The sequence below is a fragment of the Trachemys scripta genome, chromosome 21 (genome assembly GCF_013100865.1).
Source record: "Trachemys scripta elegans isolate TJP31775 chromosome 21, CAS_Tse_1.0, whole genome shotgun sequence".
Taxonomy (NCBI): Eukaryota; Metazoa; Chordata; order Testudines; family Emydidae; genus Trachemys; species Trachemys scripta.
The window spans coordinates 418,773-445,145 of record NC_048318.1 but is presented as its reverse complement, the minus strand read 5'-3'; the positions used below and the strand labels follow the sequence as shown (position 1 = coordinate 445,145).

The 26,373-nt window shown below is 43.4% G+C and overlaps 1 protein-coding gene across 4 annotated transcripts in view; it reads right to left on the bottom strand.

The window, feature by feature from the left end:
- The window catches only part of FEZ1 (fasciculation and elongation protein zeta 1), a 152,224-nt gene that overhangs the window by 28,451 nt on the left and 97,400 nt on the right, over positions 1-26,373 (bottom strand). For all 4 annotated transcript variants that reach the window (XM_034754586.1, XM_034754583.1, XM_034754584.1 and 1 more), the window contains 2 exons: positions 26,096-26,176; positions 16,907-16,982 (listed from right to left, as the gene is read on the bottom strand). In XM_034754586.1, coding sequence (XP_034610477.1) covers positions 16,907-16,982; positions 26,096-26,176 — 157 coding nt within the window. The remainder of the gene's footprint in view (positions 1-16,906; positions 16,983-26,095; positions 26,177-26,373) is intronic.

The window sequence follows — 26,373 nt, the reverse complement described above, 5'->3', positions numbered from 1 at the left end:
AGCTGCCTCATTACCAGGAAAACCCACCAAGAACACACCACACTGTTTTCTAAGTGCCAATTCAAGGAACTGGTTTTAATCTTTAAGATGCTCAAAGCATTGAGGGCTGGCTATAACATCCACTCCATTGAGATAGTTATGCACCTTACAGATAATGCAGCTAACTGCACCAGGATGAAGCTCATGAGAACTGGAGATCAGGGGTTCGTGACTGTTGAGCAACCAGCTAAAAGAGTTAAGAACTGAGTTGCAACATGCTCTGAAATTGTTGGGTTTCAAGACTCACCTCCATGCAATAACCATAGATGAGAAATTAAATCAAAGATTCAGAGAAAGAGCGCGAGACAGAGACAGATGAGATGACAGACATAGGAGAGTTGAAGAGCAGAGTCCACTATGGGCAACTATGTTAGGGGTGCGCTAATGAAATGTGCTGATGACACAAAGCTGGGAGCATCGTCAATACTGAGGAGGGCTGGAACGTCATACAGAAAGGTCTGGATGATCTTGAAGATGGGAGTGACAGAAATGGGATGAAAGTCAGTTGTTCAAATTGCAAGGCCAGGCACTTAGGGTCTAAGAAGAAGAATTTCTGCTACAAGCTGGATGCTTATCAGTTAGAAATGACAGAGGAGGAAAGATACCTGGGTGTGTTGGTCAATCACAAGATGATAATGTGCCCACCAGTTTGATGCACCTACAAAAAAGGCAAATGCGATCCTAGAATGCATCAGGTGAGACATTTCCAGCAGAGATAAAGATGCACTAACGCCATTGTGCAAGGCACTGCTAAAACTTCATTTGGGCATACTGTGTGCAATTCTGGTCACCTATGTTCAAGAAAGATTAATTCAAACAGGAACCAGAACAGAGCAGAACTACTGGGATTATCAGGGAAGACCTATCTTATGAGAGGAGACTGAAAGAGCTAGCAAAAGGAAGGTTGAGAGGGGATATGATTGATGTCTATAAGAGGGGTAAATACCAGGGAGGGTGAAGAGCTATTTAAGCTAAAGGACAATGCTGGCACAAGAATAAATGGGTATAAACTGGACACAAACAAATTCAGGCTGGAAATTAGATAAAGGTTTCTAACCATCTGAGGGGTGAGGTTCTGTAACACCTTCCCAACAGGAGCTGAGGGGGGCAAAAAAAATTAATTAGTTTTAAAAGAAAGCTGGACAAATTTATGAATGTGATTGTATGATGGGGTTACTTGGGATGGTGGGGGGCATGGCCTCATCTCTGCATTATGTCTTACATTCCTAAAGATCATGCTTCAGGGTTTCATCTGCCCACCAGCAAGAGTCAGGAAAGGATCCCCCCCCCCAATGTATTCTGGGACCGTTTTTTGTCTCCTTCCTCTGAAGCATCAGGAATGGCCAGGGATAGAGATGTCATATTGGGCAGCGTAGGGGAGGGTTCTGAGGTGGCCTTGAGCATTATCTCTCTCAAGTGCTTGGCTGGTTGGCTCTTGCTCACATGCTCAGAGTCCAACTGACTGCCATATGTGAGTTGGGAATAAATCTCCTCCCAGGACAGATTGGCAGTGACCATGGGACTTTTTTCACTCTCCTCGGCAGTGTGTGGAAGTGGGTCACTTGCCAGGATTCAAAGAATCATAGAAGATTACCATTGGAAGAGACCGCAGGAGGTCATCTAGTCTAACCCCCTGCTTAAAGCAGGACCAACACCAACTAAATCATCCCAGCCAGGGCTTTGTCAAGCCGGGACTTAAAAACCTCTAAGGATGGAGATTCCATCACCTCCCTAGGTAATCCATTCCAGTGGTTCATCACACTCCTAGTGAAATAGTTTTTCCTAATATCCAACCCTAGACCTCCCCCACTGCAACTTGAGACCATTACTCCTTGTTCTGTCAGCTGCCACCACTGAGAACAGCCTAGCTCCATCCTCTTTAGAACCCCCCTTCAGGTAGTTTAAGGCTGCTATCAAATTCCCCCCTCTCTCCTCTTCTGTAGACTAAATCAGACCAGTTCCCTCAGCCTCGCCTCATAAATCATGTGCCCCAGCCCCCTAATCATTTTTGTTGCCCTCCGCTGGACTCTCTCCAATTTGTCCACATCCTTTCTGTAGTGGGGGGCCCAAAACTAGATGCAATACTCCAGATGTGGCCTCACCAGTGCCAAATAGAGGGGAATAATCACAATGCTCCTACTAATGCAGCTCAATATGCCATTAGCCTTCTTGGCAACAAGGGCACACTGACACATATCCAGCTTCTCATCCACTGTAATCCCCAGGTCCTCTTCTGCAGAACTACCGCTTAGCCAGTCGGTCCCCAGCCTGTAGCAATGCATGGGATTCTTCCATCCTAAATGCAGGACTCTGCATTTGTCCTTGTTGAACCTGATCAGATTTCTTTTGGCCCAAATCTCCAATTTGTCTAGGTCACTCTGGACCCTATCCCTACCCTCCAGCATATCTACCTCTCCCCCAAGTTTAGTGACATCTACAAATTTGCTGAGGGTGCAATCCATCCCATCATCCAGATGATGAATGAAGATGCTGAACTAATCCGACCCCAGGACCGACCCGAGGCACTCCACTTGCTACTGGCTGCCAACTAGACATCAAGCCATTGATCACTACCTGTTGAGCCCAAGTATCTAGCTAGCTTTCTAGCCATCTTATAGTCCATTCATCCAATCCATACTCCTTTAAGTTGCTGGCAAGAATACTATGGGAGACCATATCAAAAGCTTTGCCAAAGTCAAGGTATATCACGTCCACCGCTTTCCCCATAGCCACAGAGCCAGTTATCTTGTCATAGAAGGCAATCAGGTTAGTCAGGCGTGACTTGCCCTGGGTGAATCCATGTTGGCTGCTCCTTATCTGGGTGTATCCCATTTAATCATTTTGCCACCATTGCAGGGACCTCAAGCACTGGTGCACCTCAGTCCCTCCTATTCTCTGCTTGTGACACATAATAGTCTAAGCTTTTGTGGGCTGTGACACTGAGCTCATTTTCATTGCAAATACCATACCTGCCACTAGGTCACAAGTGAAAGCCAATGCCATCACTACTAAACTTTTGTGGACATCAAAACAGTCAGTGGACATACAGTGGCAACACATCTGTGGCTAGCAGAGGCACAAATGAATATTCTGGGGGTCACGTGTTCCTCAGATTTTCAGGACGCCTCTGGCACAGATGCCCGGCATCTCAGGCAGCTCTGCCCCTAGCAGTGGCACTCTCAATGTGTCTGTGCAGTGCTGGGAGGGAGGACGCAGCAAGGTGGCTGACTGCCAGCTGACTTTCTCTCCCACCACATGGGGCTACTTCACCTTCCCTGTTGCTGGAGTCCCACACATTGCCTCTGCCTTCACCCCCTGACTAACCTCGGTGGAGGGTCTGCAAAGCAGGCAGCAATGCTGGGACTCCAGCTTCAGGGAAGGTGAGGCAGACCCCCTGTGGTGGGGAAGGAACTCAGCCGGCAGCCAGCCACCCTGTAGCTTCCTCCCTCCCCAGGCTGCAGGGACACAAGGAGAGTGCCACTGCCAGAGAGAGTGCTGCCTCCTCGCTGCTGGGTGCCCGTGCCAGAGGTGTCCCAAGAAATCTGTGGGAGCACATGACCCCGCACCCCCACCCTCATGTCATCTCTGCATACAGTATTACAGACAAGTCCACCATCAACGTCAGCAAGTGATGTCCACATGTGCTCCACCATCCCAATGTTTTAGACCATTCACAAATAAAAAGATTGATGCAGCCATTGCAGCCACAAAATTGGGGGGAGCGGGGGAAGTAGCAGGAAAAGATGGTATCTATCCGGAGTTCCTATATAACCTGGGTCCACTGGCATCGAAATGGATGATGCAGCTTTTCACCAATATCCTGGAGAGCAGTGCAATTCCCCATGTGTGGAGAGAAACCAGAGTCACTGCGTTCCTAAAGCCTGGAAAACCTGCAGATCAGCCTTCTAGTTATACGCAGTCTCCTGCTTGAGCACTGCCTACAAGGTGATGGCGCGTATGATTCTGAACTGAATTAGGCCCACTGTGAATGCCAGCCTACCCAAGGAGCAATCGGGTTTTTAACCCCACAGAAGTTGCTGCAACCAGGTCCTGGCCCTCACTAAAAACACTCACCAATGAAAACTCAAGACACCGGTTCTGCTTTCATCAATCTGTCAGCGGCATATGACACAGTCTGGAACAATGGTTTGCTACTGAAACTGGCCAAACTGACTCCCTGTATGTAAATTCTCAGGCTGCTGAACATCATGCTTAGCAGCTGAAGAATGCGCATATACCTTGGAGGTCAAACCAGCAAGCCGTACACAATTAATGGGCTACCACAAGGCTCTCTACATGGTCTGACATGCTTCAATGTCTACATGAGAAGTATGCCTGAAACAATAGTGCAGAAATGTGCATATGATGATGATTTGGCACTCACAATTCAAGCCTGTAGCTTTAAAGAATTTGAAGTGACCCTTACATCCGACCTTAAGATCATGGAGGAATACTTCCAAAAATGGCAGCTGAGACCAAATCTGAGCAAAGGTCGTCTCTACTTTCCACCTTGGCAAAGAATCACACAGAACACTCTAACTGTCCAGTTTTGTGGTGAAACTGCATTATGAACCAAAGCCAACATACCCGAGTGTGATTCTTGACCATGCACGGACCTTTCATAACCACCTTAAGAAAGCAGCCTCTAAAGCAAATACTCACATCAACATTATTCAAAAGCTAGTGGGAACAAACTGAGGATCAACTGTCTCAGTGCTACGAACATCAGCCTTGGCCCAGGTATACTCAATTGCAAATTACTGTTCACCAGTGTGGACAAGAAGCTGCCATACCCAGCTTGTGGACAGGCATCTGAATCAGACCATGCAAATCATCATGGGAACTTCAAAATAACCATCTCTACTTTGGCTTTTTGTGTTAATGAACATCAAATCTCCAGCTATCTGTTGAGAGACAGCCACAGCACAAGAACTTAAATGTGCCAAAGACTATGCAGAACTTTCCATCTGGCAGGTTATGGATAACATACCCCAACAACACCTGAAATCACAAAAACCACTATGGGCGACATGTGACCTCCTCATGTCTCTGGAGCCGATTGGAGAAGGGTAGAGTGTCTGGACCTCATCTACCATCCCAAACAAACACACTGTTACTGACCCAACAAGCTGTCCTCATGGTTTTGACCTTCCATGCAGACTTTGGACCACATCAAACTGCATCCAAACAAACCACAGAAGATGCCTCTACTTGATGCACACGTGAAAAAAATCAAAGACTCCCTTTTGAGTGACTGTGGTGAGAACATCCAAACCATCGAACACAGCATAATGCAATGCCCCAAATATGTGAATTGGATGATCTCCACAATGTCACAGAGGAGGCCTTGAAATGGCTTATAGACCTACCATTGCATCTATAGAATGTTACTCTACAGATGCCATATGCACAATAGATATTTTGGTGGTTTGGTTTAGTGTGCAGGTGTTGGGTACTGTTGGTGGTCTGTGATATACCAGAGGTCAAACTACATGATCTGGTGGTCCTATCAGGCCTTAAACTCTATGACTTTTATTTAGAAATTTTGGTGCTCAGAGATTATGCTGATTATGCCCTAGAAAATGTAACTTAGAAAGATTATAGAAGGGTTGAATTTGCTTTGATGCCTTTGACATGAAAAAGGCCCAGCATTTGCCTTTTTCTCTAAAGGCTACAAGCAACCTTGAGGATCTATGAATTTGCTTGGTGCCATCCAGTAATATATAATTACAGCTTTTTTAACATCCAGACTGTGCCCTTCCCTGGAAGATCACGGGAAGATGGGGAGAAAAACTGGACTATAATGAATTGTTTAAATGGACACCTTTTGGCAAACATTTTTGGATGTGGCTGTCACAATACCTTGTCCTTGTGAGAGACCATATAAAGAGGGTCAGCCGGGAAGGCTTCAATCTCACAGACTGTCCTGGCTGAGGTTTTGGCTTCTAGGAAGAAAATAAGCTTCAGGGGAAGGCAATAGAAAGGGAGTCACCCAGTGATTTGGACTGAGCCTCCATTAGCTTAGTTAGGACAAGTTTAAATTGGTATTTTAGTCACCAAATTGACTGTCCTGGATTATTTCACAATGCCCATGCAGATAATAAGCTCATAGATGCCATAACAAATACGTAGCTCCTGAGAGCTGGCCACCCTGTGGATCTGGACTTTGTGTTAGAATTGCAGGTAAAGGCTGATCTCTTGCCAGGGACTGACCATAAACTCCATGTTTAAAATTTTATTGCTACACAGTTTCATAGGTGAAACTGAGAAAATACAGGAGTCCCCCCCCCCTCACCCCAAGATAGTCAGATACAACAGGAAGACCATATTTAAGCAGGTGGGAAGAAAACAAAAGAGAAGATGGGGGTGGAGGGAAGGAAAGAACCTAAATAAATAAACAAACTTTTCCAACTTCCCATTAATTTTCTGTTAAGTGAATTTTCTACTTTGTGCTTATTTTTATTAAAAATAATATGCAAAACACCATGGGTTAGATTCACAAAGGAATTTAGGCATGGCAACATTCTGTGTTTACATGCCTAACTTTTAGGAGCCTAGAAAATCACTGGGATTCACCAAGCCTGAGTTAGGTGCTCAGGGTTCCTATACAATGAATGGAGGGAGATAGGATCCTCTAAATGGGATTCACAAAAAACAGCACACTACCAGCTCTCTGCCTTAGCTAGCCAATGGTAGATAGCAAGGTGAGGGGTGTGTGCTAAGCCCCACTCCCCTCTCAGGGAGTTTAGAGCTTCCCCCGATTGGGAAATCTCAGCTACAAAACCTCTGTGGGAACTAGGCACCTATGCCAGTTTTTGCAAGAAGCAGGGGTAGGGAAGGATGATGGCAACAGCATCCTTCCTCATATTGTTTAGCCCCAGTGGACCCTGAGATGTGGGAGACTCCTGATTTAAGCCACCCTCATCTCCACACTCAAAGTGGAGAAGGGATCTGAACAGGGCTCCACTACTTCGGGACATGTCCTAACCACTGAGCTGTAGGATATTTTCTTTGTGGTCTTCCTCAGTCTCTTCTGAGGAATCACAGAAATGTTGGGCTGAAAGCGACCTTGAGAAGTTGTCTAGTCCAGCCCTCTTTCCTAAGGCAGGACCAAGTAAACTACATTATCCCCGAGAGGTGTTTCTCCAACCTGTTCTTAAAAACCTCCAGTGATGGGGATTCCATAACTTCTCTGGGAAGCCTATTCCAAAGCTTAACTATCCTTAGTTAGAAATATCCTTATAGTTTTCCCAATATCTAATCCAAATCTCCCTTGTTGCAGATTAAGCTGATTACTTCTTGTTTTACTTTCAGTGAACATGGAGAACAATTGATCACTGTTCTCTTTATAACAGCCCTTAACATGTTTGAAGGCTGTTGGACTTTCTCCAATTTGTCCACATCTTTCCTAAAGTGTGGAGGCCAGACAATACTCCAGCTGAGGCCTCACCAGTGCTGAGTATAGTGGGACAATTATCCCCCAATGTCTTACCTATGACAGGTATGTAAGAGAGGTAAGTAGCAGGATCCCACAAGGATCTGTACTGGGATCAGTTCTGTTCAACATATTCATAAATAATCTGGAAAAAGGGGTAAACAGTGAGGTGGCAAAGTTTGTAGACGATACAAAATTACTCAAGGTAGTTATGTCCACAGCAGACTGCAAAGAGTTACAAAGGGATCTCACAAAACTGGGCAACAAAATGGCAGATGAAATTCAATGCTGATAAATACAAAGTAATGTATATTGGGAAACATAATCCCAACTATACATACAAAATTAGCTGTTACTCAAGAAAGATCTTGGAGTCATTGTGGATAGTTCTCTGAAAACATCTGCTCAATCTTCAGTGGCTGTCAAAAAAGCTAACAGAATGTTAGGAACCACGAGAAAAGGGATAGATAAGACAGAAAATATAATGCTACTATATAAAGTCATGCTACACCCACCCCTTGAATACGGTATACAGTTCTGGTCCCCCCCAATCTCAAAAAACATGAATTAGAATTGAATAAAGTGCAGAGAAGGACAACAAAAATGATATGGGGTATGGAGCAGCTTCCACATGAGGAGAGATTAAAAAGACTGGGACTTTTCAGCTTGGAAAATAAATGACTGAGGGGGGATATGATAGAGGTCTATAAAGTCATGAATAGTGTGGTGAAAGAGAATAAGGAAGTGTTATTTATCCCTTCACATAACATGACAAATGATTAAAGGTCTAGAAAACATGACTATGAGGGAAGAATGAAAAGATTGGGTTTGTTTAGTCTGGAGAAGAGAAGAATGAGAGGGGACATGATAACAGTTTTCAAGTATATAAAAGGTTGCTGCAAGGAAGAGGGAGAAAAAAAAGTGTTCTACTTAACTTCTGAGGATAGGACAAGAAGCAATGGGCTTAAACTGCAGCACGGGCACTTTAGGTTGGACATTAGGAAAAACTTTCAGGGTGGTTAAGCACTAGAATAAATTGCCTAGGAAGGTTGTGGAAACTCCGTCATTGGAGATTTTTAAGAGCAGGTTAGACAAACACCTGTCAGGGATGGTCTAGATAATACTTAGCGCTGCCATGAGTGCAGGGACTGAACTAGATGACCTTCAAGGACCCTTCCAGTCAGACAATTCTGTGATTGAATGAACCAGGTGCCACCCAATAAAATAAATACATGGCAGGTTTAAAACTAATATAAAGAAGACTCCTTCACACAACACACAGACAATCTATGGAACTCATTGCCAGGGGTGCTGTAAAAGCCAAAAGCATAAATGGGTTAAAAAAATTAGGTAAATCCATGGGGAATAGGTCCATCAGTGGCTATTAGACAAGATGGTCAGGGACATAACCCCATGCTCTGAGTGTCCATAAACCTCTGTGTAAAGGTGTGAGACTCCCCTCTGTGGCACCTCCTGCTGGTCATTTTAGGGAATTAGCTCTTTTCCAGCCTGGGCACCCTCTGCAGGCCAGTGTCCCTCTTGTAGCTAGCCCTGTGTCCCTCCCAGACCCTGGTGCCCCTTTACCCTGGGGCTGCCCCCTGGCAATATTCCACCAGTCCCTATGGGTCTCCCCTCTCTGGGAAACCCCCAACCCTCTAATCCCCACCTTGCCTCAGTCTGGGCTACTGCCAGTCATCATCTAGCCCCCTGGGGCAGACTGCAGTGTAAAAGCCACTCATCATAGGCAAGGGGGTTCAGACCTGCTGCCTTCCAGTACCTCTATGGGCCTTGGACCAAGCCCACCAACCTGGTGAGTTGCCAGCCTGGAGCTCCCCTGCTCCTCTGGCCCTTCCCCAGCCCTGCTTCACTTCCAATAGCCTTTCTGCAGGCAGGTAGGCTCTGCTCTCTCCCAGCCTGGAGAGAGACTTCTCTTTTTGGGCCTCTGGCTCATAGCCTTTTTATACAGGCCAGCTGCAGCCTGATTGGGGCGTGGCCCAGCTGCAGCCACTTCCCCAATCAGCCCAGCTTAGCTGCTCTCAACCACAACCTTCTCCCAGGGCTGACTTTAACCCCTTTTCCACTGGAGTGGGGGAGCCGCCCCACTACACTCTGACTGCTAGAAGCTGGGACTAGATGACAGGTGATGGATCACTCGATAAATTGCCATTCTGTTCACTCCCTCTGAAACATCTGGCCCTGCTCACTGTTGGAAGATGGGATACTGGGCTACATGGACCATTGGTCTGACCTAGTATGTCCATTTTTATGTTCTTACTCCAGAATGATATTATAACCCTCAGATCCTTTTCAGGAACACTACCCACCTACCCAGTTATTCTCCATTTTGTATATATGCATTTGATTTTTCCTTCCTAGATGTAATACTTTTAACTTATCTTTACTGAATTTCATCTTGTTGATTTCAGGACAATTCTCCAATTTGTCAAGATTATTTTGAATTCTAATCCTGTCTTTTAATGTGTTTGAATCCCCTCCCAGCTTTGTGTCATCCACAAATTTTATAAGCGTTCTCTCCACTCTGTTATCCAAGTATCAGAGGGTTAGCCGTGTTAGTCTGAATCTGTAAAAAGCAACAGAGGGTCCTGTGGCACCTTCTGTTAGTCTCAAAGGTGCCACAGGACCCTCTGTTGCTTTCTGTTATCCAAGTCATTAATGAAAATATTGAATAGTACCAGATCCAAGACCGACACACTAGATACCTTTTCCCAGTTTGAAAGTGAACCTTTGGTAACTACTCTTTGAGTAATGTCTTTCAACAAGCTAACCACTCACTTTCTAGTAATTTCATCTAGATGGCATTTCCCTAGTTGTCTTGTGGGAATGTCATCTCAGACTATATCAAAAGCCTTACTAAAATCAAGATATATCATGTCTATTTCTTCCCCACCCCCATCTACTGGTCAGTAACCCTGTCATAGAAGGAAATTAGGTTGTTTTGGAATTATTTATTTTTTGACAAATCTATGCTGGCTATTCCTTGCACCCCTATTATCCTCTGGGTCAGTGGTTTTCAAACTGAGGCACACGAGCTCTCGTCAGGGGGGTACATGAGAAAAATCCTGTAATGGAGGACAATGTATTTTATTTAATAAGATTTAAAATGTAATCATAGATATATTATGACCGTATCTCAGATTGGGTATTATTATTAAGAAAGAGGTTCACAGCCTAAAAAGTTTGAAAACCCCAGCTCGAGGCGCTTACAAACTAATTGTTTAATACTTTGTTGCAGTATCTTTTCAGGTATCGAAATTAGGCAGACCCATCTATAACTTCCTTAGTCCTCTTTGTTCCCTTTGTTTGTCCTTCTCCAGTCCTCTGGGCCCTCACCCATCCTCCATGAGTTCTCGAAGATAATCACTAATTGTTCCGATATTGCTTCAGCAAGTCTCTTAAGTATTCTAGGATGAATTTCATCAGGCCTTGTCGACTTGAATACATCTAACTTATCTAAATATTCTTTAACCTGTTCTTTCCCTATTCTGGCATGTGTTCCTTCCCTCTTGTTGTTAATATTAATTGTGTCAAGTATCTGGTCACAATTAATCTTTTTGTCCATGTTTCCACTTTTTCCTAGGATTCCTTTTTAATTTTCAAGTTATTACTGAGCCATATTGCTTCTTACTGTTCTTTCCGTCTGTCCTTCACCTTGGGATAATTTGCTGTTGTGCCTTTAATATTCCCACATCCCACACCACACACACATACACACTGTCTCTGTGTCTCTCTCTCTCACACACAGTTTCTATGTGTCTCACTCTCACACACACTGTCTCTGTCTTACACACACTGTGTCTCACACACACATACAGTCTCTCTCACATACACACACACTGTCTGTGTCTCACAAATATATGCACAGACTGTCTGTGTCTCACATATACACAAATACTGTCTCTCTCACACACTGTTTCTGTATCTCACACACACGCACACTGTCTGTCTCTCTCATGCACACATACAGTTTCTCTGTGTGTGTGTATGTGTGTGTAAGAGAGAGAGACACACACACAGTCTCTGTCACACACACAGTCTCTCTAGGGTGACTGGATGTCCTGATTTTATAGGGACAGTCCCAATTTTGGGGACTTTTTCTTATATAGACACCTATTACCCCTCATCCCTGTCCTGATTTTTTACACTTCCTATCTGGTCACCCTAAGTCTCACACATACACACACAGTCTCACTCTCTCACGCACACAAACACACTGTCTCTGTCTCACACACTCTGTCTCTGTCTCACATATGCAATGTCTCCGTCTGCCTCTCATTCACACACAGTCTCTGTGTCTCTCTCATGCACACACATACACACACTCTCTCTGTCACACACACATACACACCCATACATAGTCTGTGTCTCTTCTCACACACACTGTCTCACACACATACACACTATCTGTGTGTGTCTGTCTGTCTCTCATACACAAACCAACAAAACTGTCTGTTTCCTGGTAGTTTTGAATGTACTGGCATTGAAAGTCTGCATGCACTGCCGTGTTTGTTGTTAGGTTCTTATTTCTCTCACTTTTGAGTGCTGAGTATATATATGCATAGTTAAAGAGTGGATTGGGTGTGTTTGATCAAAAGCAGTTTTAGCCGTTGAGGAGATGTGAAGCACTTTAGTTGGATCTAATTGTTAGAGGGCTTTTAAAGTCCAACAAGCTCACAAAAACATTTAGACCAACATTTTCAAGAGCAGCCAGTAAACTTTGAGTTCCTCAATTTAAATTAAAGGACTGCACCATTTATCCTAATAATCCTGGAATTTTTTATGAACTAAAGAACTTTACAAGTAGTCATTGTTTATGTATTTATTTATTATATTGGAGCACATAGAAGCTGCAACCAAGATCAGAGCCTCATTGTATTAGACAGTATACAAACAGGGGCCCTTATCTTACAAAGACTTAATACATGCATCTATATTACAGTGTGTAAAGTGAAGCGTATAAATACAGATTTGCAGGATCAGGGCCATAGAATAAGAGACAGTCCCTCCTCCCAAAGAACTCACAATCTAAATAGACAGGGCATATATGGAGTGGGACAAAGAATATAATATGCAAGCAAAGTGAATGGAGGTATAGTTTACAAATGTCATGTTAGTTCCACAATTATTTCTTTTTATTAATTTTTGGATTTTTTTTCCTATCTATATTCAATGAAGGCAGGAAGAGGTTTACTAAAAGGAAAAATAAGGGAAGGGAGAGGAGAGGGGGACATGGAGGATAGCTTGAGTGAGACGGTAGTGAAGAGACTTGAGGGAGATGGAGAGGGATTCCAGAGGGTAGAGCCAGAGCCAATCATTAGAAGAAAGAACATGTCTAATGTAGAAAGCATATTCTCATGACAGCATTAATGTCCCATGGTGCCTGCTGCTGAAACTGCTTTTGTAGCTGCTTCAGCTGGCTTGAGTCGCTGTGCCCTGGAGTTTCTCTTTTCCCTGAGCCTACATGAGTAGGGGCTGGATAGGGCCTAGTGTCCCTAGAAGGGGATTTCCCTTGCATAGTTCTCAGTTCGGCCTCGTCACCTTGCCACATCCACACACTCTGATGCTGCTGAAAATGCTACTGGTAGCTTAGCAGTTTACGCTTTTGAATCGTTGAGAACTGTCTGGCATTGTTGCTGAAGAGAGGATGGTTGCCAGACTGCCACTCCCATCAACACCCATGAGAACTGTTTTCTAAATGGATACTCACAAAAAGGAAGAAAGGGATGAAGTGCAGAGAACCAGAGTTCACTTATTTGATCCTGCTTTCTTTCTATATCCTCTCTCTTTTTCTGATTTTTTCCCATTCTGGAGATCTACCTGGCAGCAGCATCCATACCATCCAAGGATGCTTGAAGAGTGGTTCTGGCCAATAATTGGCCCACTGAGATGATGGACTGCAATTGCTCCCTATGTAATGTATGCATATATAATTTATATTTGGCCAGGCCTAATAGTTCACGATCCTGAATTGCAAGGTTGCTGAAGAGTAGAACTTCCATCCAAAGTGATCCTGTCTCTTTTGGTCTCTGTCATATGGGGTAGACTTGGAAAAGTGTAGTCTACCCTGCTCATTTACTGCATCCACCACCAGGGAGTTAGGAGGAGGGTGTGAGAACAAAGAATCAGAATCCTTAGGGGGAACATAATACTTCTTAGCCACCCGTTTACACATTGGTGGAATGGCAGCAGGTATTTGCTTCGCAGTCTTAGCTTGATCCAGGAGTTTCTCACTAATGGGTAACACTGCCCTAGAGGTTGTTACTGACCGCAGGATATCCAACAGTTTGTGCTGTGAGTGAATCCTGAACCTCCTTGAGTGGAATCTGAAGAGTGTCAGCTACCCTATAGAGGTGTTGAAATTTCCAAAAATCATTGGTCATGGAAGGTGGTGAAGGCATAACTGCTTCCTCTGGAGATGAGGATGAAATAGGTGTTTGAGAGGTGACCTCTTTATCTGCCCTGGCCTCCTGCTCCTCAAATGTTTTCCTCAATGGGAAGGCTGTTTTTGGAGGAGAGGACCATATGACTCTGCCCTCCCTATGTGATGGTTGTAATGGACTGGGGCATAGGCAGTCTGGCCTACTGGTCATGACTGGGCTGAAGTCTGCTCATCAGGGGGTGGTTGTCACTGTGCAGGAGCTGGAGGGATCGCAAGATCCAGGTTCTGTAAGCAAGAGTGATGGTCAGGCTGGGGTTGAAGACCAGAGATCAGAGGCAGTATCAGGTTAGAACTAAGAGTCAGGAATCAGGGTCAGAGTCAGGCTGGAGTTGAAGATTGGAGATCAGGAGATCACACAGGGTCTGACATTGCAGCAGGCCGAAGTCTATGTGATTGCCCAGACGACTTCCTGGGACAACTCCTGGCATTAAATAGAGAGCTTGGAAATCAGAGGGCTGCAGGATACCATCACTCTGGGTCTCTTGTGGCATTTCCTGCCACACCTATCACAGTGCTCCCTGTCTGTGCCTCTGCATGGCCTCCTGGTGTCAGTGTGGGACTACCAGTCATCCCAGGCTCCGCAGATCTTGGTTCTAGTCCTGGGGTTCTTACACTGGTCCCAGTATGTCCATTGCAGGGGATCCACATAGGAGGGGGAGTTGCAGGCAGGGTTGGTTCCATCACCCTTGATGACAAGTGTGATCTTCCCTGTGACTGAACAGATATGTTGGAGAACTCTGAACAGAAATATAAGACACCAACTGGATGTCTCCTTCATCCTCCTCAATATCATCCAATGGAGGAGCACCCACAGAAAAGGATGGAGAGTCCTGTTCTACCTGACGATGGGGACCCATGGTACTGACAGACACATGGTACCCACAAGAACTGAGGATTCCAGTTTTGTCCATTACAGACAGGTCCATAGATTATTAGAACTATTGGACCAGAGTGGAGCACCCATAGGGCAGTACTCAAAGAAGAACACACATTTCCATTTTCAGTCTCTTTTTACAAGTAAAGGAATGAAGGAGAGCAGTTTGAAAAAAATCATATGAAAAAATTTACTTTTCAGAGAAAAATTGAAGCAAAACATTTTTGTCTGAAAACTTGTAGTTTGAAACTGAAAAGTTAAATTTGGAAATGCCATCATAGTGTCTCTTGGAGTCTTAATTTTGGGTCCCTCATTCCCTTCTATGGGCCAGGCTACATGGCTGGTCTACAGCTCCCAAGATTCATCACAATTTCCCTAGAATTAAGTTTCTAAACTCAAAATATGCTGTGTTCTAAGTGTACTAGAAATAAAATATGGACAATCTACAAAATAGTTGCCCTGGGCAATATATATCACATAGAGTTTGATGCCCAATTGTTTACAAATGACGGGTTGATTTTGAGTGTCTGAACTTGGGCAACCAAATTTGGGATACCCCAAATCAGTAGCTGCATTGACAAATTGGGCCTGAATGATTTGTGGGTTCTCAAAATGACTTACTGTGTGATCTTGGACAAGTCATGTCATGTCCCTGTGACCATCTGTAAAACATGGGTGGTAATACTTCCCAATCCGTAGGGTGCTGTTAGAGGTGCTGGCTATAAGTGGTTTCCATTATATACAGGGTTTACAGTTTGGTTCAATAGCTCTCAGCACCCTCACTATAAAAATTGTTCCAGCACCTCTGTTGCAAGCCGGAGGTTTCAATCAGTAATGTTTGTAGAGCCCTTGGAATTCCTTTGATGGGAAGACAAAGTACAGTATGCTACATTATAGAGTGGTCAGATTCACTTTTGTTTTCTGTAACTTTCATTTCCTGTTTTCACTTCATGTGTTAAAGTTTCATCTTTCAATGATTCTTGTTAATCTTTCTGTCCACTTGGCATCCTATGGGGGAGGGAGGGCACACATGACAGATATTAATCATGTCGCTAATGCACTGCTGGAAAGCGCTCTGGGACCATGGTGATGGGGGCGGGACAAGAATCTCTGGTGAACAGAATAGAAAGCCCTTAATTCAGGGGACTGTGAATGTAGGGTTGGTTGTTCTTCAAAGAACACTGAGAGATGTCTTCTATCTCAATAAAAATAATTTCTTAAATATAACATATGTTTTCAGCACAACCTGATGCAATTTTACACACTAATTAATTATGCAAAAAAAAGATTTTATCCTTGGTAACCTTTCTGGAAAGTTTTTTGGTACTAGAGACAAGCAGTTTTTGACACTGCTCACAAACTGACACTTATACAGAAACTGTATAAAACAGACATTGATAGCACTCCTTTCAGAAGAACAGGAGCCAGTGTTTGCTTCATTTAATACAATACACAGTTGCCATGGAGACACAGAAGGAACCGAAGGAGTTTCCCAGAATGTACCAGGCTTGTCACAACATATCAGCCTTCTATTTTCTGTTCTAAGTTAGAGTTAGGGGCTAAATTCATTAACTAATAGATGTTGGATGTTTATGAAATACCTTTTAACCTACAAAATGTTCTCGCACATGCTATTTTTCCAGTATAGAAAGCTTGAAGTTAATTGCCAGCCAAAAGAAAAGTCTAATAGTTTGAAATCAGATAAATAAGGAAGAAGAAGGTTATTTGTTTGTAGGAATTTGAAAAACACCCTCTCCTTGTGCTATCCTGAAAGAACACAGCCTTTCTTGCCTTTTCTTATTTTGGCTAATGTCTCATTCAGGTCCGCTCTGAACATATAAGCCTGCAAATGAAACCCAGTGCATATGATTGTCGTGAAATGTAGACATTTCTTCAAAGAGAGCCTCAGTCCCACATCTGCTGGGATTTGGGATTTCTAGGTCAGAACCAAGCTCAGTAGAGTCAAAATGATAGAGGGTCTAATATCCTGTTGAATTTCACAAGTCCTTCTACACCAAATGGCCCTATCACTGACAGACCCTAAAAAGATACCGTAAAACGGCATTCTGATATAATATGTATGGCAAACCCAGGAACTTACTGTTTGTCAGCATCTGCAGATCTTCCACAGAGGGAGGCGACCCTTTCTTCTCATACGGAATAACCGTGTTCAAATACTAGAAAGGAATGACAGGTACCATTATTCTCTCGCCATTGCCGGGCAAGCTAATGTGATGGAAGCATGAAACCAAATTGCTTACAGAATCGTGTGAGATATGAAAGAAACGAAATCAAACAAAAAACTCTACTAAGTAAAGAGGCTAGTGCTCTAGAAAATAATCTTCAATTCAATAATATTATACTTTGTATGACAAACTATGCAATTGGTAATGTTTGTAAAGCCCTTGGAATTCCTTTGATGGGAAGACAAAGTACGGTATACTGCATTATAGAGTGGCCAGATTCACTTTTGTTTTTTGTAACTTTCATTTCCTGTTTTCACTTCATGTGTTAAAGTTTCATCTTTCAATGATTCTTGTTAATCTTTCTGTCCACTTGGCATCCTATGGGGGAGGGAGGGCACACGTGACAGACCACCTATGCCCCAGTCCATTACAACCAGCAGCAATTCATCAGACCACTGGTACAATCAGATTCTGTAGTTTTCCGGCTCAATTTTTAATGGAAAGTCTTTATTTACTTTTGAACAGCTAAAGAAACATTTTTCTTGGGGCTTCTCTACACAGGGACATCCAGGAAAATTAATCCAAATTAACTAAAGGTGTGAATTTGAAGTGGATTAGTTAAACATCCTTAAATCCCATGTAGATACTATTATTCAGAATTATAGTGGCTTCAGTTTGGATTAAGTTTCCTGGATGTCCCCATGTAGACAAACTGTTACTCGCATTTATGTTTTGGTGTTGCAGGAGATGGTGTCTCTTAATTGATTGCACATTTCTTCCTGTTTCAGTTTTGTTACTGTAATTTTTTACTGTTATTTTCCACCTCAGGTTTATGGTCACTGATTCGGTAGTTGTTCTGTTTTTATTTTGCACTCATACTGGTGGCTTAGGTTTGAGAGCATCATTGAATTTGGGGTAGGGTTAGTTTGTTCTACAGGTCAGACAGAGTTGTGGGCACATGGAAGTGATCTTACAGACAAATGGATTATTTATTTCCTTGAATTCAGTTTTTAATCCTCTAGTGTGGGGCCTGTCAAATTTTTTCATGGTGTGAGCTATTTCTTGACAGAAATTGAAAACTCCTCTCACATTCACGAATGTAGAGACCCACCCCATTATGTAACATCTCTGTGAAGGCTACAGTAACTATTTATATGGAAAAGTCATATGAAGAAGGTATGTAGTGCATGTTTAGCTCTCTTCTAATGCAATCTTGCAGAGGGAAACAAGCCAAAAAGCCAGCACTATGTGCCTGATCCTGCCCCCAATGAAGAAACACTGGAATGGGTTACCTAGGGAGGTGGTGGAATCTCCTTCCTTGGAGGTTTTTAAGGCCCGGCTTGACAAAGCCCTGGCTGGGATGATTTAGTTGGGAATTGGTCCTGCTTTGAGCAGGGGGTTGGACTAGATGACCTCTTGAGGTCCCTTCCAACCCTGATATTCTATGATTCTATTCTAAGTCAATAGATAATCTTCTCCTGACTGTGGTAGAGCAAAATCAAACCCTATGTGACTATCCACCTCCCTCCAGACCACCGCTGGTCCACAGAGCAAAGCTTATGAACTATAGCTTTCTTGGGTTTGGGTGAATAGAGCATTTGTTGTTGTGGTTGTTTTATCTCTCTATTACTCTGGGTGTGTAGAGGGCTCTTTGTACGGGACTGTTACTGTTAGGGCTTATCCAAAGCTCACTGAAGCCAGTGGGAATCTTTCCTTCAATATAGGCCTGGTCCACACTTAAAAGTTAGGTTGACATAGTTACAGTGCTCAGAGATGTGAAAAATTCACCCCCGCAAGAACTGTAGCTATGCCAGTTTAACTCCCAATGTAGACACTGCTATACTGATGAAAGAAAACCCCCTTTTGCCTTTGTAGGAAGCATCTCTATTACAGATCCACTGCTAAAGTGCCCACAATGTAGACATAGCTTAGTGTGCTTAGTGCAGTTGCATCTAAGTGCATGCAATGTAGAGCTTTACTGAACCCTGAGGGACAATCTTTTCAGCCTCAGTTGGATACTTCCAAAAAAATTAGGATCAGCTTAGTACAGCAATAAACCACACCATGGTGTGCAGTAAATAGTAAGCTACTTGTGTACTAATTATAGGCATTTTGGCTTTGTGCCTAGAATCGCCAAAAACCTACTAATGCACATTCTCTATAATTACAATAGCTTCTTAAACTACATTTAAAATATTTTTAAAAATTGAGTCAGAGTCATGGGAAGATTTCTATTTTCCATCACTAGTTAAAATAGGCCATAGCATAAAGAAAATGTTTAAAAAGTGGGGAAAGGAGTAGGAACACCATTTCTCTACAATTTTGACCAAATTCCCTACAAAAAAACCCCCACCACCATTAAGAGAATTTCACAGTGGCACTATTAAGGATTTAAGAATCAAGCAGCATCAAAATTAAGGTTGCACACATAAGCTTAACTCTGCCCCCTTGTGCATATGTACTACAATACAGCCTGTAATTGCAGGATTATATATTATATTGCAAGTAGCACAATATAATATATTTTTCTATAACCTTACATATATAGATGTTGATTTAGACTTTTAATATACATTTTTCTTATCTCTAGGGTATTGATTCTAAAAATTTTGATAGTAGACCATGTTTTGTACATTTCCTCAAGTAAAGACGTCCTTAGCTTGAATTCAGGAGATAAGGCAACTAATTATGCAGCTAACTTTGTTGTATATTTACATGAGCTATATATGCTAGCAAATTTTCACTATCACTTTATGTTGTGGATTCTACAAATGCTATCCATGCATACCTAGTTAAAGAAAAAATCCAGAAAAGTATCTAGCAAAACGATAGTTAAGATTACAGGTGTTCCCATTCCACCCCTTGTTTTTCAGTTGCTCGTAACTTTCCAAACTTTTTGGGCTGAAGTTTTCCAGTCCTGAAGCATGATTCTTCATTGACCCTGTGTGCACATGGGCAAGGCAACTGCATAATGGGTATAAATATTTTAGTTCTCATCCACTTAGCACTCATTTTGCCTAGCGGAATTGGGCCACGTTTCTTTGCTCAAAGGTGAATATACAGGGAAAGTTTGATGGACGATGGCCAGCCATTTTGGGAAATGAAAGATTAGAAAAAATATTTTCTGATTATATAATTTTTTACCACATTTTTGACAGCTTTTGCACCAAAAAGATGGGATACCTACGATGTCTAGGTAAATGGCAGGCAACCAGCTTGGCTTAACAGTGAAATCCTTGCTGATCTTAAACACACAAAAAAAAAAGCTTACAAGAAGTGGAAGACTGGACAAATGACCAGGGAGAAGTATAAAAATATTGCTCAGGTAAGCAGGAGTGAAATCAGAAAGGCCAAATCACACTTAGAGTTGCAGCTAGCAAGAGATGTTAAGAGTAACAAGAAGGGTTTCTACAGGTATGTTAGCAACAAGAAGAAGGTCAAGGAAAGTGTGGGCCCCTTACTGAATGAGGAGACAACCTAGTGACAGACGATATGGAAAAAGCTAATGTACTCAATGCTTTTTTTGCCTCTGTCTTCACAAACAAGGTCAGCTCCCAGATTGCTGCACTGGGCAGCACAGCACGGGGAGGAGGTGACCAGCCATCTGTGGAGAAAGAAGAGGCTCAGGACTATTCAGAAAAGCTGGATGAGCACGAGTCCATGGGGCCAGATGGGCTGCATCCAAGGGTGCTAAAGGAGGTGGCGGATGTGATTGCAGAGCCATTGGCCATTATCTTTGAAAACTCATGGCAATCGGGGGAGGTCCTGGATGATTGGAAAAAGGCTAATGTAGTATCCATCTTTAAAAAAGGGAAGGAGGAGGATCCGGGGAACTATAGACCTGTCAGCCTCACCTCAGTCCCTGGAAAAATCATGGAGCAGGTCCTCAAGGAATCAGTTCTGAAGCACTTAGAGGAGAGGAAAGTGATCAGGAACAGTTAGCATGGATTCACCAGGGCAGTCATGCCTGACTAACCTAATTGCCTTCTATGATGCGATAACTGGCTCTGTGGATGAGGGGAAAGCAGTAGACGTGTTATTCCTTGACTTTAGCAAAGCTTTTGATACTGTCTCCCACAGTATTTTTGCTGGCAAGTTAAAGAAGTATGGGCTGGATGAATGGACTATAAGGTGGATAGAAAGCTGGCTAGATCGTTGGGCTCAACGGATAGTGATCAATGGCTCCATGTCTAGTTGGCAGCTGGTATCAAACAGAGTGCCCCAAGGGTTGGTCCTGGGGCCGGTTTTGTTCAATATCTTCATTAATGATTTGGAGGATGCCGTGGACTGCACCCTCAGCAAGTTTGCAGATGACACTAAACTGGGAGGAGTGGTAGATATGCTGGAGGGTAGGGATAGGATACAGAGGGACCTAGATAAATTAGAGGATTGGGCCAAAAGAAATCTGACGAGGTTCAACAAGGACAAGTGCAGAGTCCTGCACTTAGGACGGAAGAATCCCATGCACTGCTACAGACTAGGGACTGAATGGCTAGGCAGCAGTTCTGCAGAAAAGGACCTAGGGGTTACAGTGAACGAGAAGCTGGATAGGAGTCTACAGTGTGCCCTTGTTGCCAAGAAGGCTAACGGCATTTTGGGCTGTATAAGTAGGGGCATTGGCAGCAGATCGAGGGACGTGATCATTCCCCTCTATTCAGCATTGGTGAGGCCAGTTTTGGGCCCCACACTACAAGAAGGATATGGAAAAACTGGAAAGAGTCCAGTGGAGGGCAACAAAAATGATTAGGGGGCTGGAGTACATGACTTATGTGGAGAGGCTGAAGGAACTGGGATTGTTTAGTCTGCAGAAGAGAAGAATGAAGGGGGATTTGATAGCGGCTTTCAACTACCTGAAAGGGGGTTCCAAAGAGGATGGATCTAGACTGTTCTCAGTAGTAGCAGATGACAGAACAAGGAGTAATGGTCTCAACTTGCAGTGGGGGAGGTATAGGTTGGATAGTAGGGAAAACTTTTTCACAAGGAGGGTGGTGAAGCACTGGAATGGGTTACCTTGGGAGATGGTGAAATCTCCTTCCTTAGAGGTTTTTAAGGTCAGGCTTGACAAAGCCCTGGCTGGGATGATTTAGTTGGGGATTGGTCCTGCTTTGAGCAGGGGGTTAGACTAGATGACCTCCTGAGGTCCCTTCCAACCCTGATATTTTATGATTCTATGATTCTAAATTGTCTGAACAAAATAGGGTGTAAAATGGGACTTACGTGGCGCGTAGCTCTTGTGTTGACCCTTTGCACAGGAGTGAATTTCACCCTGAATGAGGGGTTCTGGGAAATAGTAACCTGTCAAGAAAGACTATATCACAATGCAGAGTTAGCAGTCTTGATGTTCTTTAATATGGTTTTGCAGAGAATATAAAATAGTGTATTGTTTGAGAAACAGTGTGTGATAATCTAACTAGTTATGGCTGTGAACATATTATGTATCATAAGGCATATGCATAAGACCAGGTTACGGTTGTGTGTATAGTCTTAACTTTTGCATTTCCTGACTTTTGAGTGACTAACCAGCTTAGAAAAATCTTGTAACACAGAATTTTTTCTATCAGATTTAATTTTGTATTCTGCAAAGAAAAAAAAGGATAGAAAAGAAAAACAAAGGAGGGGGAGGGGAAAAGAAAGGCCAAGGTGTCCCACTAAAAAAATGTCAAAACTCCTCTGGGATGCCAAAAATTGAAAATAATGTATGTCAAATTCGTAATTTGAACTCCACTGGAACGCCCTTTCTTACACACTCTAGGACCCCACTGGAATGCCCTGTCCCACACACTCTACGAACCCACTCATGCTAGGGACCTACTGTAACACCCTATCCCATATATGCTATTGTCCCATTGAAACACCCTTTGTCACACATCCTAGGACAGTAGGACTCAATAGAACACCCCACTACACACACACTTGAGTCCCAATAGAAAGCTCTGTCCCACTAACACTAAGGGGACAGGCTGCAATGCCCTGTCCCACGCATGCTGGGACCCCACTGGAATGTCTTATCCCATACACACTAATGTCCCACTGGGATGCCCTGTCACACAGAAGCTAGGTTCCACTGGACTGTTATGTGGCACGTTAGACGCCACTGCAAGGCCCAGACCCACACACACTAGGAACCCATTGGAATGCCTGTCCCACATAGGCTTCAGGTTCCACTAACCCCCCCCAGGCCCACATGCACTAGGCCCCCACTGGGAATGCCCTGTTGCACATAGAGGCTAGAACCCAACAGGAAGGTCCAGGCCCATACATATGAAGGACACCATAGAATCACAGAAGATTAGGGATGGAAGAGACCTCAAGAGGTCATCTAGTCCAACCCCCTGCTGAAAGCAGGACCAACCCCAACTAAATCATCCCAGCCAGGGCTTTGTCAAGACAGGCCTTAAAAACACTAAGGATGGAGAGTCCACCACCTCCCTAGGTAACCCCCCATTCCAGTGCTTCACCACCCTCCTAGTGAAATAGTGTTTCCTAATATCCAACCTGGACCTCCCCCACTGCAACTTGAGACCATTGCTCTTTGTTCTGTCAGCTGCCACCACTGAGAACAGCCGAGCTCCATCCTCTTTGGAACCCCCCTTCAGGTAGTTGAAGGCTGCTATCAAATCCCCCCTCACTCTTCTCTTCTGCAGACTAAATAAGCCCAGTTTCCTCAACCTCTCCTCATAAGTCATGTGCCCCAGCTCCCTAATCATTTTCGTTGCCCTCCGCTGGACTCGCTCCAATTTGTCCACATCCTTTTTGTAGTGGGGGGCCCAAAATTGGATGCAATACTCCAGGCGTGGCCTCACCAGTGCCGAACAGAGGGAAATAATCACTTCCCTCGGTCTGGTCGCAACGCTCCAACTAATACAGCCCAATATGCTGTTAGCCTTCTTGGCAACAAGGGCAAACTGTTGACACATATCCAATTCTCATCCACTGTAATCCCCAGGTTCTTTTCTGCAGAACTGCCGCTTAGCCAGTCAGTCTCCAGCCTGTAACAGTGCATGGGATTCTTCCGTCCTAAGTGCAGGACTCTGCACTTGTCCTTGTTGAACCTCATCAGATTTCTTATGGCCCAATCCTCCAATTTGTCTAGGTCACTCTGGACCCTATCCCTACTCTCCAGCATATCTATCTCTCCTCCCAGCTTAGTGTCATCCGCGAACTTGCTGAGGGTGCAATCCATCCCATCATCCAGATCATTAATGAAGATGTTGAACAAAACATTTTGGGTTGTAGAATGGTATTGCATCACCTTCAGCACAAGGACTGTAAAGTAGTTCAGGAGCCGTAACAACAGCGAGCCAGGCTAATCAACAACTACGGTAAATTCACAATCTAACTCTTATTTTGTTGATTTACATCAAGAGAGGACTGGGATGGTCCAGACGCTCAGGCTTTACCCTGTCCGAGTTAATTTCATCCTACATAGCAGGCCCCTTTTGTTTAACAAATAGTTCCACATTATGGACTTTATTTTTAAGTAATTTGTCTTTTAACCATCTAGGGAATTAATTTAGAAAAACAATGGTAAAAACCCAGTCATTGTTACTGAGTGAAGTACTCACAAGTTAGGAAAGGCCATAATCTTAACCCTGCCCCCTAGTGTGCATGCATCTTTATGACACGGTCATTAATCACATGATCATGCACTATTATTTCTGCCTCACTCCTGCCTCTTTCCATATGCAGGGTGAATGGTGCACAGTGAATGAGCAGGACTCATGTGGAATCACACCTCATTTTGGGTCAAAGTCTCGGGAAAAATGTCTCCTCCAATGTGAAAAGTGGCAGGAGGGAATGTTTTATGAAGAAACCTCCACAAGGATTCTTATTCAGAAAGTAGCCCATAGCATGTCATTGGAGGGAATGGGATCTGGCACTCCAGGGTATATGCCAATAAGCACACCATGAAATATGGTGGATACATTGGGTACCATATAGACCACCAGCTTGGCCAGGGCCATCTGCATGGAGGTCTTGTGTCCTTTCACTGGATCTAACCCTTGTGAAACTCTCCCCAAGCAGCACAGATCCATCCAACATATGCTATCAGAGATCTTCAACCCCTAACACCAGCTTGGAGGCTCCTGGGGCCCCACAAGAGAGCCACAGAAGACTTAAACCAGCCTAAAGGTGTACTAATTTTCTGGATAACTTCTCTGGAGGCTGGAAGGAGACATACTGTAATGCCATAGCATAAGGAGCTCTTGAAGAGATCACAGAGTATTTAGGAAATAAGAACCACTATAGTTTTTGATGGTTTAGATTATTTCCAAACTAAAATGTGCTCATAATGGAGGACATAGTCTGAGTCAGTTCACTAAGCACTGGAGAGAGACAGGAAAGCAATGCAAATCTTCTAATGTTGAAATGAAGGGCTGAGCCAAGGAGCACAGCAAACAGGAGTGAGGCCTCAGATGAGCAGTGTGCAGTGTCTTTATTCCAAATGTCTTTTCCTCACACTCTGATTTCTTTCAGAATTCCAGACAGAGCAGTTTGAATGACCCCATACAGATAATATTGGCCATGATGTAGCTCCATTTTTGGTTACTGAATCCTTCTTTTAAAAGATCATTATTCATAAGCATTCACCAAATCCTGCGGATGAATTATTTTCAGACTATTGACTAATCACAAACTGTTCGTTTCAACTATTTGCCCTTTGTTTTATGTGGTTGGTCATCTAAATCACACAGTATTGTTTCTGCTTCCTGTTTGGATGAGTGAAACTTTTTAAAAAGAAGAATGACTAGTGCCTAGTGAATAATGAATCACAAATTTTCTGACATGACTTTTCGGACAAGCAGTCCTTCATACTAAATTGTCTGAAAGATTTAGGATTTGCACACAATTTCTAAAATACCAGCAGTGCCGGAATACTCATGAAAAATGGAAACCATGAGCCCAAAAGTCGTCACAAACCAAACTAAGCACTTTTATTTGCAAAAATATTTGTAAATCAATTGGTTTAATATCAGCCGACTCTGTTCAAAACCTAGCTATCTTCTTCAAATTAAATAGTAGAAATCTTTATGTTTATCAGAAGAAATGCTATGCATCCACTCCTGTGAGTACCTGATCTATGCAGAGGACTTTACACACACCTGTTTATCAGTTGCTGAGTTCCCAAATGTCTGCCGAATACCAGTCTGCAAGATATTAGAGATTCCTTCCATACTGAATCGCTGCATAGAAGAGAAAACATTTGATTTACGCAGTGCTAGAAGAGCAGGCAGAGGTACTGCCTAGTGTGGCATGCAGTGTTTACAACATTTTAACATTTTATCATTTCTAATGAATGCCCTCACTAAAAGATCAGTTTTTTTCTTCTCAGTAACAGAATGCTGTTCTTTGCAGCATAGTCTGAGAAGTGGCTAGGTTA